The sequence below is a fragment of the Hemicordylus capensis genome, chromosome 5 (assembly GCF_027244095.1).
Source record: "Hemicordylus capensis ecotype Gifberg chromosome 5, rHemCap1.1.pri, whole genome shotgun sequence".
NCBI classification, from domain to species: Eukaryota; Metazoa; Chordata; class Lepidosauria; order Squamata; family Cordylidae; genus Hemicordylus; species Hemicordylus capensis.
The window spans coordinates 36,319,479-36,336,374 of NC_069661.1; the positions used below are offsets into that span (position 1 = coordinate 36,319,479).

The window sequence follows — 16,896 nt, forward strand, 5'->3', positions numbered from 1 at the left end:
TGTTGTTGGACTACCACTCCTATTATACCCCCAAACCATGGCCAAAGGCCATTATGGGAGATCAACTTGTACCATTCATTCTGGGAAGAGACATTATGGGTCCTGAAATACAGGTTTGTGTTTCAACACAACAACAAAAAGACCTGGAAGGGAGCAACATTGTAATCCCTACCACAGTGGTTCAAGATGGCACAAATGATGTAAGGGACAATGAAGTGGTTGTTGAAATTACTGTGGAGGATGGTGTGTGTGGATTTGTTTAAAATTCTGTAAAGCTATAATGTCAGTACCAGGATTTTGGGAAACTGAATAATTTAAGAAGGAATTGCACAAGTATCTTACTCTGGATGTGATGAGAGGTATAGCAGAAAACAAAATTTCTGTGGGGGACTCACCTAGGGAATACATAAAGACCTCTCTCTTCTCCATTTGGGAGGTTGGTGGACAGCCAAAGCCATAGATCCTGCTCAGTAGAATAGTATATTTTTTCTGTGTCCATTTCTAGCCATTCTTTCAGGTCATCCATCCACCCTTTCCTCCTCCTTCCTCTTGATCTTTTTCCTTCTAGCTTTCCTTCTAGTGTTAATTGTGGTATTTGATATTTTACTCCTCTGAGGATATGTCCACAATACTCCAGTTTGTGTCTTGATTGTCTGTCTGGGGAGCTGTCTAGAGAACACGTAAATGTGTTGTAGTATTATTTTGGCAAAGAGCATGTATTGGCACCATTTGGTGTGTGTGTGTGTGTGTGTGTGTGTGTGTGTGTGTGTGTGTGTGTGTGTGAGAGAGAGAGAGAGAGAGAGAGAGAGAGAGAGAGAGAGAGAGAGAGAGATGGAAGCTGCCGCAAAACAACACATGGGGGCCCAGGTTTGTGAACCCCAGATTGGAACACAGGTAATCAATTAGTGATCCATGGTCAAGATCTGGGTTCTGAATCAACTTTATCTGACTCTGTCACTTTACTAGATTTTATTGAAAATGTGGTATATTCGTATGAAAAGGGGGGAAATCTTGCCAGAGATGGTCTACCCATTAATTTTGCATCTCTATTTCTATTTTTTAAAACAAACAAACCTGTATGTCATAAACTAGTGGAAAAGGCTCTCTTCTGTGGTATGTTCCAGCTGTGCATATACATGTACTCCATGACAGTGAAATCTTTGCTGTTTGAAAGCACTAAGCTTATTATAGAACCTGGCTATTGGTGAAGAGGTCAGGTTTTGAAGTAAAATACACGTCTGACCCTGACTACCATTTGTAGTATAAAGTGGCCTTGGAGAATACAGTAGTAGAGCTCCCTGGATTGGAGAGATTGTTTCTCACTAACACTGGAGGCTTGTAGTGATGCTGCCAGCCACATCTTTGCACTAAAATTGGTTTCTTGCCAGCTTTGCTTTGTCAGCCACACTTGTGGGTGGAAAGCTGCAGACAGGTGTAATGGTTTTCACTGATTTATGTGCAGCCCTCAAGCTGCCTTGTAGCCTATTGCAAAGGGAAACCTTTAGTATGTAAGTGCTGATGAATATTGAGGTGGAATGCAATGGGGACTAATGATACGTTGATTCTGGACAAATCTGTGAATCAAGTTAAAGGGGAATGTACTGTATTCTGTTGTTGTTCAGGGTTTGTTCTGAAAATGTTGCTCTCTTTTTCATTAATGCTTTGCTTGTTTCAGCAGCATCTTGAGAAGTTTAAAATAACTGGAGAGAAGCACTGGGTAACTGGGCGCTCTCCTAGTTCTGACCGAAGAATGAATGCAGAACTTCTCAGGCGCCCCAACAGGACTTGGGCTCCTGAGGAGTACTGCAGATAAGTGGAGTACTCTAGGAACATAGGAAGCTGCCATATACCGAGTCAGACCATTGGTCCATCTAGCTCAGTATTGTCTTCACAGACTGGCAGCGGCTTCTCCAAGATTGCAGGCAGGAATCTCTCTCAGAACGTAAACGCTACAAACGCCGCACTTCACAGTACTTGTTGCAACCCGATCACCCTATTGCTCTCTCTAAGGAGAAAAAAGTCCCTTTCCATTTATGGGAAACAAGGTGGCGTTTATACCACCAAGTACTACCACTTAATGCGGCTAAGCCATGGCTCCCAGAGGACCAGCAAGAGTGCCCTAAAATCACCTGCAAACAGAAAACTAGTGAGCTAGGCAAAACATTCAGGGAAACCCATTCACATTTCTTAAGAGTGTGTGGTAGCCAAAGGAGTGTGGCAGGGAGTAAGCAAGTTGTTGTTGTGAACCAGGCCTGATTTGTATACTAAGTATGCTCATTAGCCAGCATACAAAATTAGGCCTGTTTCATCAGTGTCACCAAGTGACCAGTTCTTTTATATAGTGACCATGTAGGATCCGGGTGCAAAGAAGAAAGGAGATCAAACCAATCCTAAATGCTTCAATGGGCTTTATTGAGTATAAAAGAATAACAACATCAATCTAACTGAGCAGAAAGCAGAACATTCTATTAGTATTACTAACAATATTTCAACCCTAGCCAGCACTAATATTCACCCAGTGTTCCTAACTAACATTTGTGTGTGTATTAAATCTTCCTAGAGCCTAATAGAACTCAGATATAGACGGAAAAGCAGGGGGGTGGGGGTAAGGAAGGCTGAGGGCTGGCATGGTTTGGGGAGATCAGGAATTAGTAGAGGGAATGGGGGGAGGAGAAGGAGGGAAAAGGATAGAGGGATCCAAGGCTTGTGGGGTGGCATATTACCCGGATCAGAGGCTTGAGAATGGTGGATCTTTCAGCTGAAGGAGCGAGGCTGTGGCTGGGGACAGGAGCTTTTAGAGTGATGATCAAGCATGCAGTTTGCTCAGAGCAAGGCTGAGAGTCAGAGCACCATGGCTGGGGAAGTCTTGACTTCTCACTGCACAGCAGAAGTCACAGAGAGTTCCTGTCCATGGACAGAGTTCCTGCTTGTTGCCCCGTGGCTTAGCAGCAAATTCTGGGATGGCTCTTGAGCAAGTATGCTTGTTAGGCAAGATTGCTAGGGAGTATCATGGCTGGGGAGTCTTGACTTCTCACTGTGTAGCAGAAGTCACAAACAGTCCCTTCTCCCTGGAAAGAGTTCCTGCTTCTAGCCACACGGCTTGGGCAGCAAACCCTTGGATTACTCATGAGCAAGTCTTGCTTGTAGGCAAAAGACTGCTGGCAGGCAAAAGACTGCCCCTCTGCCATGTCCAGAGACTCCTCCTTATAGTGGTTCCCTCCTTTGATGTTCATTTGAGTCTTCTGGATCAGAAAAGCAGTCTATTCCTGATATCCTTTGAATATTGTCTTTTAATTATCAAAATTAGCTCAGGATATTTGGTCAGTCGGGGTAAACAGGGTCTCTCCTGTTAGCAGAGTATTGTTCTATTGTCATTCCGCAAAACAAATCTACATCTTCTCCTGCCTTGTCCCAAGAATGTTAAAAGTCAGGAGTTAGTGAAAGAATTAGCTCTATTTGTGTGAGACAGCAATTACATTATTTCTTGTGTACCTCTATCTAGTGTGTAATTATAACAAAAGAATATTTAAAGTAACATCAAAAGGGGTACATGTGTGAGGCAAGTTAATCAATACATTTGATTAAGGCAGAAGCATCCTGTCAGTGAAGTAAGGGGATTACTGGACAGCAGGTTAATTTCAGCAGTGTGAGACTGGTAATTAAGCCTGACCCATTGTGTCTCTTGTGAGTTCCACAAACACTGATAAACAATGCTTGATTACCCCTGCCTTTACAAATCATTTGCCAGGCAGTCATGAGATCTGGGTGTTAGGGATGGGCCCAGATTGGTCCGGAGGCCATTGTAAAGGTCTCCAGACCGGTCCGGACCTGGGTGGTCCGGTTCGGGTGGGGGGGTGCCTTTAAAGGTTAAGTCATCTGAATTCAGGCATTTAATCGATTCCTTAATAAAATGGAATAAAACACAGGCCTGAATTCCATATACTTCTGAGTTGCCCACCGCTTTCCCATTCTGGCGCCGTAATTTCAGAAGTAATTGGGGCAGCAGGATACCTCCCTGCCTCCCCTTCCCCGCTGTCGCTATTAAAAACTCCCAGGAGTCCTTTGCGCATGTGCACGTCACAGAGATGCGCAAAGGACTCCTGGGAGTTTTTAATAGCGACAGCGGGGAAGGGGCGGCAGGGAGGTATCCTGCCGCCCCAATTAGTTCTGAAATTACGGCGCCAGAGTGGGAAAGCGGTGGGATGGGTAAGTAACCCCCCCCGCTCTTAAAGCCACCCCAGTGCCGGACCGCAGTTTGGCAGTTCCGTACACACCCCTACTGGGTGTCATGTACTGGTTAAGTCATCTGAATTCAGGCATTTAATTGATTCCTTAATAAAATGGAATAAAACACAGGCCTGAATTCCATATACTTCTGAGTTGCCCCCAACATTGTTAGAGTGGCCTGACTTGGAAAAACAGACTTGGGAAGAACTAACCTCGGGTTTGAGCGATAGAACCTCTTTTCGAGGTCCCAGAAAGAAACCTTCAAGGAAACGGGACGGAACGGGTGCCCCCATACTAGGGAATTGGAACATTCCCCTTCTCGTAATCAGGTTAGTAAACCTGTATGTCATTTATGCAATGCTCCTGCATAGGAATAGGGAGGGAAGACGCGACCAAGAGGTTCACGCGGATGAGACAGTAAATCTGTTCTGGGAAAGTTTGTATGGTTATGTGCAAAAGGACAAGAGTATCTCTTCTAAACAGCAATGGGACAAATTATGGAAATGGATGTTGGACGTAAACCTCCCCCCCGCATTACCTGATGTGCCTTGTAATCCCCCATCCCCGAGTTACAGTACTACCTGCATATACTTCATAACCTTGTGGGTTTCCAAATCTTTGTATGTAAATCTTTGTAGATTTATGATGTACAAACAAACACTTTGTATATAATTGTGCTTTGGCAACGTACTGTATGCTTTGGTAGTTTGTTGGTTCAATAAAAAAATCTTGTCCTATCTTGGAGAAGCCAGGGAGGGTACTTGAAACCTTCTGCTCCTCCCAGAGCAGCTCCATCCCCTGAGAGGAATATCTTACAGTGCTCACACATCAAGTCTCCCATTCATATGCAACCAGGGCTGACCCTGCTTAGCTAAGGGGACCAGTCATGCTTGCTACCACAAGACCAGCTCTCCTCTCCTACTTCATGAACAGGGTAGTATTTCTGTGCACTTTTCCAAGTGCTCTGTTCATGCGCAACTGCGGAACTTCAGCCCAGCTGTTGTTTTGATCGTCTTGAATGTTTTGTCTGACATTTTTAATTTTATTTAATTTTATTTATTTTTTATTTTTTATATCTCGCTCTTCCTCCAAGGAGCCCAGAGAGGTGTACTACATACTTCAGTTTCTCCTCACAACAACCCTGTGAAGTAGGTTAGGCTGAGAGAAGTGACTGGCCCAATGTCACCCAGCAAGTATTGTGGCTGAATGGGGATTTGAACTTGGGTCTCCCCAGTCCTAGTCCAGCACTCTAACCACTACACCACGCTGGCTCTCTTATACTGTATAGACATACAGAGGAAAATTACTGCAGGTGGTCCCAAATAAATTAACTTCAACAACCATTTATATACCACCCTTCCAAAAATGGCTCAGAGCAGTTTACACAGAGAAATAATAAATAAATAAGATGGATCCCTGACCCCAAAGACAGGGATCAACCAAAGATAGACACCAGCAACAGTCACTGGAGGTACTGTGCTGGGGGTGGATAGGGCCAGTTTCTCTCCTGCTGCTAAATAAAGAGAATCACCATGTTAAAAAGGTGCCTCTTTGCCAAGTTAGCAGGTGTTCTCCATTTAATTTCAGTGGGACTGCTTTGAGTAATTTTCTTCAGTCTGTCAACTAGCTTTTTTTAAACATTTCCAGCTGTCTTAAACAAAGTAAAGTTTGAAAACATGCAGCCGGAGTCTGCAAAAGGCTCAGGAATCCAGAGACAAGTCTGTTCCTCACCTACTCTAATTTCTGTGCCAATCCTGTTTTCTTTCTTTCCTTCCTCTCAAAATTTGCAAAGATCCAAAGTTTTGTATTAACATTGTGCAATCTGTTTCTGTAATTCTGCATGCCAACACTTAATTTTCCCTGGCAAAGAATTGTAGTCTTATTATTTATTATTATTATTATTATTACATTTATATCCCACTCTTCCTCCAAGGAGCCCAGAGCGGTGTACTACATACTTGAGTTTCTCTTATGGAATGTATTTCTCTTATGGAATTTTATCTTATTTCTCTTATGGAATTTTATCTTATGGAATCTTATGGAATTTTATCTTATGGAATCTTATGTATTTCTCTTATGGAATGTATTTCAGTATTGGCTGTTTTTTCTTCTCATGTGAACCCAAAAAACTCACTGTTGTAATACAGTACAGATAATTCCAGAGATTTAAAGAGCCCCTGGTGGCGCAGTGGTAAAACTGCTGCCCTGTAACCAGAAGGTTACAAGTTCGATCATGACCAGGGGCTCAAGGTTGACTCAGCCTTCCATCCTTCTGAGGTTGGTAAAATGAGTACCCAGAATGTTGGGGGCAATATGCTAAAAATCATTGTAAACCGCTTAGAGAGCTCCAGCTATAGACCGGTATATAAATGTAAGTGCTATTGCTATTGCTATACACAGAGGAACAAAACTTAACATACCGAATTGAACACATTTGCCTTTTTAACCACTACTTCTGTCACAAGTACCCTGCTGCTAATGAGAATTAAGTCAAAATACATCACTTTAAGATTAATAGAACTTGCTCCTGTATCATGTGTTTAGTTAAGGATCTGGGCAGAAAATGGCATTTCCCACTGGGAATTATTCTCTGTTTTCAGGTAATTCTGTAATTGGTGTATTGTTATCCTGCCTCTTCTTTGCTGAAGATAAGCAATAGGGATGTACCCTAATCGTTTCAGGCACCCATAGGGGTGCAGAGTGCAGTAGCTTTAAGGAGGAGGCATGCAGGTCTTGCCTGCTGCTCCGTCACCCTGAAGTTGTTCCAGTTGTGGCGTTGTCCTTCCCAGAAAGCTGTGCATGACTGCATGCACATGGCCACACTGCAAAACAGCAGTGCACAGCATTTGGGAGGACAATGCCATAACAGTGGCAGGGCAGCAGGTAAGGACCATTGCACAGTCCAGGTAAGGAGTTTGCAATGGCTGTTGCTGGTGTCTACCTTGTGTTTCTTTTTAGACTGTGAGCCTTTTGAGATAGGGAACCATTTTCTTATCCTTTTTGCTATGTAAACTGCTTTGAAAACTGTTTTAGTTGAAAAGTAGTATTGTATATAAATAGGCCTGTTATAATTCAGCTGCAAACAGTGTGCTTTTTAAAAACTTATTTGTGAAATTCTGCAAAGATAATTGGCCAGTATATCATCTAGAACTCTTATGATAGACTAAGATTTCATTAATCATATGACAGCCTACAATGACCATCTTTTTCTTTTATTCATTCAGGTGTGGTATTTGCATCTTATGGACCAGTATGGAAAAAACAGAGGAAGTTCTCCCATTCGACTCTTCGTCACTTTGGACTGGGAAAGCATAGCTTGGAGCCTACAATTACTGAAGAATTCAACTATGTGAAGGAAGAGATCCTGAAGCATGGAGAGAAGCTGTTCAACCCTTTCCCCATTATTGGCAATGCTGTGTCCAATGTTATCTGCTCTATGGCCCTGGGCAAACGTTTTGACTGCGATGATGTTGGATTTAAGACCCTGCTGAGGTTCATGTCACGTGGTCTGGAGCTCGCCTTGGACACCCACATGATTCTGGTCAACGTCTGCCCTTGGCTCTTCTACCTCCCTTTTGGGCCCTTCCGAGAACTCAGGCAAATTCAGCTGGATATCACGGCTTTCCTGAAGACCATAATCGCACAGCACAGGGAAACGCTGGATGCCCAGAATCCCCGAGACTTCATTGACATGTATCTCCTTCATGCAGATGAGGAAAGAAAGACCAACAATGAAAGCAGCTTTAATGAAGACTACCTGTTCTTTATCATTGCAGAGCTTTTCATTGCAGGCACAGACACGACCACCAACACGCTGCTCTGGATCCTGCTGTACATGTCACTTCACCCCAAAGAACAAGGTAAATGGCCCCGGGCAGCATACAGACTAGTTAGTCACGTGACTAAGCACCATTGAAATCAGTGGGACAAGTTAGGACTCTGCTGCAGGCCTTGACAAATTTTCTTTGCAGCTAGGACAGTGGACTCTTGCCAAAATTACCAGGCTTAGTGGCAGGCAGGGTTGCCGGGTCCAGGTGGTGAAAATAGTTGAAAAATATCTCTCTCTCTCTTATACACACACACATGGAAATAGTTGGTGGTGTTCACCTAAAAAGTCTTCATTTTGAATTTTAATAATAAAATTTACATATGGTAATTGGTATAATATATGCATGCTTTGCTGTAAACAAGATAACTTGAAAATAAATACAACTCACACACCCCTTTCCCCACACAGTTCAAACTGTGTCCTCTGACTGGATCACAGAATCCCATGTGATAAATGGTGCATTTTCATTTCATTTTCAAGGGGGAGGGAAACCACCACAGAACCCTTTCCACCCAGTTCAAACACCAGCAACCTCTGGATCACAAAATCCTATGGGGCATTTTAATTTCATTTTGAGGGGTGGGCACACAACCTTTTTCCATAGTCCAACACTAGCCAGCACAGCAGCAGCATACCAGTGAGCTCCTCCTTCCGTCACACAACAGTTACACATGAGTGAGCCCAATGGGCCGACTCATGCTTAATAACCACAGTGATCTGAGCTCCTCTGCACTGGCAGCAGGATCGCTGGAACTCCGGAAACCCACTCCAGCACAGAAATCGTTTCAGGCTGTTTAAAATAGTTGCAAATCTAGGGTAAAAGCCCACATCTGGGAACCCTAGTGGTAGGCGTTATGGAGTAGGAGAGGATAAATGGGCCTCTCATTACGTACAAATAAAATACTTCGAAAAGAATCAAGGCAAAGAAAGATTTTGATCCGGATTTTGGGGTAGACTTCTACCCTTAGCTGTGTAAATGTGTGTAAAAAACACACATTTCATTGCACTCTCAGATTATCGTACTCTTACCTGCCATACATATACATTGGGTATATATACAATATATGTGCGCCCAAGTACAGCTGACAAGAAACCAAGCAAAAGATGTGAGGATTGTGGGAGACTGGCCTGTAGAATGCACTTGACCTGCTACCAGATCTGTGATGATTGCCTTTAGGTCAGTCACAGTGTGTCCTTTCAGCTGAAATTCGGAGAACGGAGATTCTGAAACCTGGATTCTCATTGGTGTCGCGTTGAAATATTTCTTCTTAGCGAACAGTTCACATGCCCAGTGAGTTATACAGGGTGCTATGCTTGGGAGGGCGGGGAGTCATTGCTGCCCTCCCCTGAAGTGAAATATTATTAAATTATAGTAGGTTCTGTGGTCTGGAGAAAGTTGGGGCATCCAGTTTAAGCAGTGGGACTACTGGGAGTAGTAGCTCCTACTTGGGAGGAGAAAATCACGACTCAGGATGAGGGTTAAATAACTACTCAAATACCAAATACTCAAAATAGTGTAGGAGCCAGAAGTTAAACTTCTGGGTGCCATGGCTCCCTGGCACCTGGGATTTGTGAAGTCCTACTCTCATTATGCTGCCCATTAAATAGATAGGCCTCAGGCAAGTGATCAGGGGATGATTTAGTTAGGGGCAGAGGAAGCCTGTGCTTCACTTCCTTTCTGCAGCACACATTCTTAAAATCTAATCTGTGATCAGGCTTCAACGCCCACATCTCGGTCCAAGCCACTGGTTTGACACACAGAGTGCCCCCTCTAATCTAAAATGTTGCCTCCTAAAATCTGGAGCAACAACCTCTCTGCATGGAAAAAGGTTCTCCAAAATTCCACTTTCACTGGTCATGATAAAGGCCAAAAGAACTCTGGGTGGCACAAAAGCCCTGCCTCCCTTTTTAGTGTGGTGTTCGTTACTTAATCATAGCCTCCCTTTCACATACCAGTGATGTTCCTGAGCAACTCAGTGGCTCAGTTCACATGCCCATAGCAGACTGTCCAAAGCAGCTGTTGGCATTCTTGGCCCTAGGATGCATTTGCCATACATTCAGTTAGAAATTGCGCTGGCTACAGCATGATAAGTAGATGACAGGCAGATTTAAAATCCAGATATAGGGAAGGTTTGTGTAGTGATGGGCCAAGTATATTTGAAAGATGAGATTGTGTTTGGGCAATAGTTTTTTAAATTATTATTTTGCATTTTACCTTTTGTCTTACTGCTTCAGTCTCTATGACGTTGTCAGAGTAATTCATTGGCCTTAGTGCTGGTCTACTTTTCAAAGGGAATAAGGCTTATGAAATCACCATGTCTCTGTGTGTGTGTGTGTGTGTGTGTGTGTGTGTGTGTGTGGTGTGTGTGTGGCAGACACAGCACAGGTGGTCATAAGGGACCCTGACAGAAGTTTTTTTTACCACTATAGTAATTCAAGATAACAGGCAACCAAAGAAAACACACCGCCCTTTTAGAACTTGTGTGATGACAGTCCAGCACAAATCAAATCACAGCACATTTAGGAGGCTTTTAGGATATCCTGATCGGGTCCTCTCCATTACAGTCCACCATCCTGAATACAGATGTTGTATCTCTATTATAAGTAAAGGTAAAGTGTGACGTCAAGTCGATTTCAACTCCTGGTGCCCACAGAGCCCTGTGATTTTCTTTGGTAGAATACAGGAGGGGTTTGCCATTGCCTCCTCCTGTGCAGTATGAGACGATGCCTTTCAGCATCTTCCTATATTGCTGCTGCCCAATATAGTACCAGCGGGGATTTGAACCGGCAACCTTCTGCTTGTTAGTCAAGCATTTCCCCCGCTGCGCCACTTAAGGTGGCTCTATTATAAGTACTTCCCCATTAAAGTTGTATGGGAGGGAAAGAGTGGATAAACAAATTTGATTTCTAGTATTGGTAAACGTTAGGGATGTGCACCCCACGAACCTGATCAGAGGCCCTTTTACGGGCCTCCAAACAGGTTTGAACACTGGCTGGTTCTAACGTTCGGGGGTGGGGGGGTAGGACTTTAAGGTTGGGGGAGGGTGCACTTACCCCTCTACCCACCAGCACTGGAGTTTAGTAAAATGACTTGGGGCAATAGCGTACCTCCCTGCCGCCCCTTCTCCTTCTTCGGTCAGAAGTACTGGGTGCGTGTGCACATGCAGTGTGCTTGCGCATGTCAGACATGCGCACAGCATGCATACGCACGCCATGTGAGCCCCTGGTGGCGCAGTGGTAAAACTGCTGCCCTGTAACCAGAAGGTTACAAGTTCGATCCTGACCAGGGGCTCAAGGTTGACTCAGCCTTCCATCCTTCCGAGGTCGGTAAAATGAGTACCCAGAATGTTGGGGGGCAATATGCTAAATCATTGTAAACCGCTTAGAGAGCTCCGGCTATAGAGTGTATATAAATGTAAGTGCTATTGCTATTGCTATGTACTTCTGGCCACTTCTAGCCGAAGAAAGAGAAGGGGCAGCAGGGAGGTACGCTGCCACCCTGAAGCATTTTACTAATCAATCAATTGAATTGATTGATTGATTGATTGATTGATACTAAACTCCAGTGCCATCTGGGGGGGGATTGGGGGGAGGAGTAAGTGCTCCTGCCCCCGCCCTTAAAGTCCTACCCCCCATCCCTTCAAACCACCCCCGCCTGGTTCTGTGCACATCCCTAATAAACATTCACTATCAAATGGATATCATTCTAAACTATTAAGGTGACTCCATTAATTCTGCTTAGAACTGCTTGCATTTTTATGTTTCTTGCTAATGCTATACTAAAGTGTGTGCAGGTGACGGGGAGTACAAGATGAAAGCTGGACAGTCATTTCTGAAGAAGAGTGCTGTGACTGGTGGCAGTGAATAATCTCGGCTAGGGTTGCCAACTCTTCCTGGCAGGGCCGTTGTGCTTTTAATAGCTACACGGACTGGCAGAAATTCAGTAATGCAATCACCGCACTTCCATGCCCTGAAAAACATGGACTAAAAGTCTGGGAGATGTACATAGGGAGAACGAAGTCAAATCTACAGTAGTTATCTCTCCTGTGCCATGCACACATTCGTGTGGGACTAGCCCTTGTGTCTTTGTAATAACTTCAGAGATGCTGAAAGTGTGCAGCTGAATGTTTTGGAAAATATAGCGTAGCCAAAAGAAACAAGGCCAACGAAACAGCAAAGTCAGAGTATGGTGCATGGAGCACTAAAATGATGCTACATTTTCTTCAGTTGTGATAAGGCAATAAGGGGCGTGTGCTAAAGATGTAATGATGGGTAGTTTAGGTATTGATGGCAGGGTCAAATATTATAGTGTGATTTGCCACCTTACACACATGTAGTCCTACACCTCTGTTGTTATAGGATGCAATCATGCGAGCAGAAGACAAAGCACTTCTCCTTGATGGGGCCATAGCTTGGAGGTAGAGCATCTGCTTTGCATGCAGAAGGGTTCAGGCTGAGTCCCTGGCAGCATCTCCAGGTAGGGCTGGGAAAGCCTCTTGCCCAAAACCTTGGAGAGCCACTGCCAGTCAGTGTAGACAATACTGAGGTATATGATGGGCTATATGATGGGCTAGTGGTCTGCCTTGGTATAAGGGAACTTTCTGTGTTCTTATATCATCTTCCAAAATCCCTACAAATCCAGTCTAATCACACCTAACTGAAACATTTACTTTTAAGAGAACTATATTCCAATTGAGTGCTCTTAAGATTGCATCTTTAAAGTACTGATTATATCCACTGGAGGGCAATGTTTTACGTTGAACTGATCCTTAATCTGACAAAAGAGAGATGCTGGAGTTCAGTTTTGTCTGTGAAGCTTAACCCTTGAATCCTAGACATTGTTCCCTCTAACAGATTCCCAGATGTAATTGACTACAACTCCCATAATCCCCAAGCAAAGACTATTGCAGCTGGGGATGCTGGGATTTGTAGTCAACAACATCTGGAAATTCCTGTTAGAGGGAACACTGATCCCAGGTTAGAGTGCTGGACTAGGACTGGGGAGACCAGAGTTCAAATCCCCATTCAGCCATGATATTTGCTGGGTGACTCTGAGCCAGTCACTTCTCTCTCAGCCTAACCTACTTCACAGGGTTGCTTTGAGGAGAAACTTAAGTATGTAGTACACCGCTTTGGGCTCCTTGGAGGAAGAGTGGAATATTAACAGTAATGATGATAATGATAATAATCATAATAATGATAATAATTGTGATATCAGCATGGGATACCTAGTTTTAATATGGCTGAATTGCTTCAGGGCATTTTTGGAAAGCATCCTTGCTTGGAACTTCATATATTATATTCTTAGGAATTCAGTTTCTTCTTATAATGGTGGATAAGGACAAATCTTCAACAGAAGAAAGAAAAGTCACCAACCAAATACCTTTAGACCTGTGTCCCTGGACCAGTAATATAAGGCTCTGTATTTCCCCATGCACTTTATTTTGGTTCACTGGTTGTGGCTACAGATGAGTCAACCCTACTCTTCCCTCTGCATGCCCATCTTCTCTTCTCTCTTTTGCATAGCCAGGGTTCAGGAAGAAATTGATTTGGTCATTGGACGTGATAGGCCACCTATGCTTGCTGACAAGGCCCGCATGCCTTTGACAGAAGCGACTATCATGGAAGTTCAAAGGATGACCGTGGTGGTTCCTCTCTCCATTCCTCGAATGGCCTCGAAAGCTACTGGTAAGTGTTATAGCACTGGAATGCGCGTTGCAGAGAAGCAAGGAAAACTTGCGTTTGGACCATACACGAAGTTGCTGAAGTACAACGCTGCTTCTCTTGCTTCTGCTGTCCCTAGAGAAGTGGCACTTCCCCTCCAGGTTCTTTTCTGCAGTAATTTTAACCTAAAATTCTCTGATTCTGCATCTGAATCAGTAGCAATTTCCTTCTGTGAGAGGGCTAGGCTAGAAGATCTCAACGGTCCCTTTCAGCTCTAAAATCCTGTGATTCCCCTCTAGTTAATGTAGATTCATCATATTGTAAAGTAACTGAGGCTGAAATCCTATGCACACTTTCCTGGGGTGACAGGACCATTTTCTTCTTGTTCTATGTAGATCTCTTTGACAACCTTTGTTTTTAAAAGAGCGGGATATAAATGTTGATGATGATGATGTTGATGATGATGATTTGTGGGAAAGGACTTCAAATAGAATGAATCTGTTCACTGAAGACAAATGCAGGAAGGTTAGAATGCAATTGTGAATCCACCTTCCTGCATGTCTATCATTAGATCTTTAAAAATGTATAACAAGGATTTTTAGTATAATTATTAAATGCATATTCTTCCCCTATTAACCGTGCCCTTGCTCTGTGTCACCCTTCTGATGAATTACAGACTGCAAGTCCCCAGGGGTAGAGAGCTATCCTTTTCCACTTTGTCCCGTGTATATTGATGACACCATATAAATAATAGCCAGCATTTAAAACTGTGTTCATGCATGCACCCCAGCAGCAAAGATGAGGCTCAGCCGTGCTTGAAATGAAAGGTATAAATGGGGTCTGTGGCAGTAGCAGAGGCAAGAGGTGTGGCTTGTGGAAACCGTCTGCCAGACAATCAAGGCTTGGAGGTAGGGAGTTGGAGTTTTAAAACCAGCCCATTGCCCATTGTAGACTAATTCTTTATCTGCTTCAAAGAGCAATCTCAGAGCAGAAACAAGAATGAAGAATGGACTGTGATCAGACTTGCATGCCTGCACTGCAAACTATCTCCAAGCACTTCAGATTTTGTAGATTTTGAGTTAATGATTTACCTTTGCAATCAGTCAAGGCATTAAGGGATTGCTTGGAGCTTCAGTACACTGCAATATGTACATTTCAGCATTGTTTCACAGCGCTTGCACTATCTTGGATCTTCTAACTGATGACAGATTTGAAGCAACCCCTGTGTTTACACCGCAGCATGCCCAAAAGGCTTTCTTGGTGTGCTGCATTTCTCCTATTTTGTTGGTGAAGGGTCAGCTTGTCTGGCTTGGGAGTGGGGAGAAGAGAAAGTTGCCCGCAGCCTTTTCTTCCCCTGGTGCTTCTTGCAAGGTATGCGGGAGAGAGACTCCTTGCAAGGGCCAGATTGCTCTCAGATAGCTGCTCTGATGGCCGTGGCGGGGGGCATCGTGGCACCTACTGGTGCTTCAGTAATCTACTGCCTGGGGCAAGCGCCTCATCCCTCCACATGAAAGACTGCACCTGACTGCCACCGTCCTGAACCTGAACATTATGCACAAACCCATCCTTGCAGTTATGTGCTTCCCAGGAAAGCAGCCCCGCCAAATTCAAGCACTCCTGTGTGCCCTTGGATTAGACCAGCTGCTCTTCCCCACCCGCAGTCCAGGCCATCTTGTGTGAAGAGGACTGAACGTGTGCCTGCTCTCTCTGCCCGACCCCCCAATGCATCTGACTTGCCTCCAACATTCCCTTGTATTCAAATATGCCCCATGGGTGTGCAGTTCAATGCACACAGGCCATATTGTGTAGTCAGTGTCCAGATTGGTTCTTGTGGTGGGCGGGGGAGGATACAGTGGTTTTGGCCTCTGCGTAACTAGTTACGTGCACATAGTCTGCCTTTGAACATTGCATCCCAACGTGGAGATGTGAGGATAGCAGAAGCAGGGCAGACATGCCAACTAGATGGAAGACTAGTGGGGTAGACACGCTCTTGCTGAATTAATAGGCCTGGCCAGGTCAGGGGATAAGGTCTGGCCCATTGGCTTCAGTGGAGAAGGGTTCAACATTTGTTGATTAAAAACCTTCCCTATGGATAATGTAATTGGTTAAAATATATTCTCTCTCTCTCTCTCTCTCTCTCTCTCTCTCTCTCTCTCTTTCTCTTTTAAATAAGTGCTACAGGGCTACATTATCCCAAAGGGCAGTATAATCATTCCTAACTTGTGGTCCGTACACAGAGATCCCAACATATGGGAGAGACCAGATGATTTCTACCCGGCAAGGTTTCTGGATAAAAATGGCCAGCTTATCAAGAAAGAAACATTTATTCCCTTTGGAATTGGTAATTGAACCGTGTTTTGGGGGCGTGTACAAAGACTTGTTAACTCTTAAGGGTATCTGTGAAATCTTTAAAGACCTTCTACATTCTCTACAGTCTTGTAGGTTAAAAAAAAATGTGTACAAACATCTTGAAGGCTGTTGTTTAAAATCATGTGCATTAAATATTCCTTGGGAGTTCTCTGTGCAACTCATCTGTTAATTCATCCAGTATATACTTGGTGATGGGATAAATGTAGTCCTTTACATCATACCATGCGCTAATTAGATTTTACAATGTAATGTGGGTGTTTAATTCATTGAAAAGTGCATACAAAATAACATAAATCACACGTAATCAATCCCCGTTAAAAATTACATGAAAATATCACAATACTGTTTAAAATTAATAAGAAAATTTCTCTCAGGGAGCTCTGTGCATAATTACTTCCCTAAAAGAGTGGAGGGGATGCTTTAAACAAGATTCACATCTTCAACCTTTCTGCTTCTTTTTTCTCTAACTAGTACTGAATACCTTCATTTAAGATAACTAATAATTGCCCAGCTTTTATTTAATCATGCTGCTAAGTGACAGGACTTGCTTTCTCTTCCAGAACCGAATAACTGGAATTCTGGTTATAGTTAGATTAACTATAAATTCAACCTCTGCTTGGTTCCTAATTCTTGGAGGCTCCCTAAAATTATCTCTAGAGAGATCCATTGGTGCTACATTTCCTGTTGTTTATACCAGGCAGCCTCATTTGTTTAAAGGGGAGCGAGAGACCCAGTTCCACATTATCCCCCTTTTTAGCACAACTATGCAGTCTTGTGGTAGGGCAGTTTTGCTTGCCATGAAAGCA

At 43.7% G+C, this 16,896-nt stretch overlaps 1 protein-coding gene across 2 annotated transcripts in view; it reads left to right on the forward strand.

Moving 5' to 3' along the window:
• Nucleotides 1-16,896, forward strand: part of LOC128327861 (cytochrome P450 2U1-like) — a 28,173-nt gene that overhangs the window by 9,464 nt on the left and 1,813 nt on the right. Inside the window, exons 2-4 of one of the 2 annotated variants that reach the window (XM_053257143.1) lie at nt 7,452-8,087; nt 13,583-13,744; nt 15,894-16,061. In XM_053257143.1, coding sequence (XP_053113118.1) covers nt 7,452-8,087; nt 13,583-13,744; nt 15,894-16,061 — 966 coding nt within the window. Of the gene's footprint in view, nt 1-7,451; nt 8,088-10,486; nt 10,719-13,582; nt 13,745-15,893; nt 16,062-16,896 lie in introns of those variants that run through there. The other variant, XM_053257144.1, reaches the window with a different exon arrangement.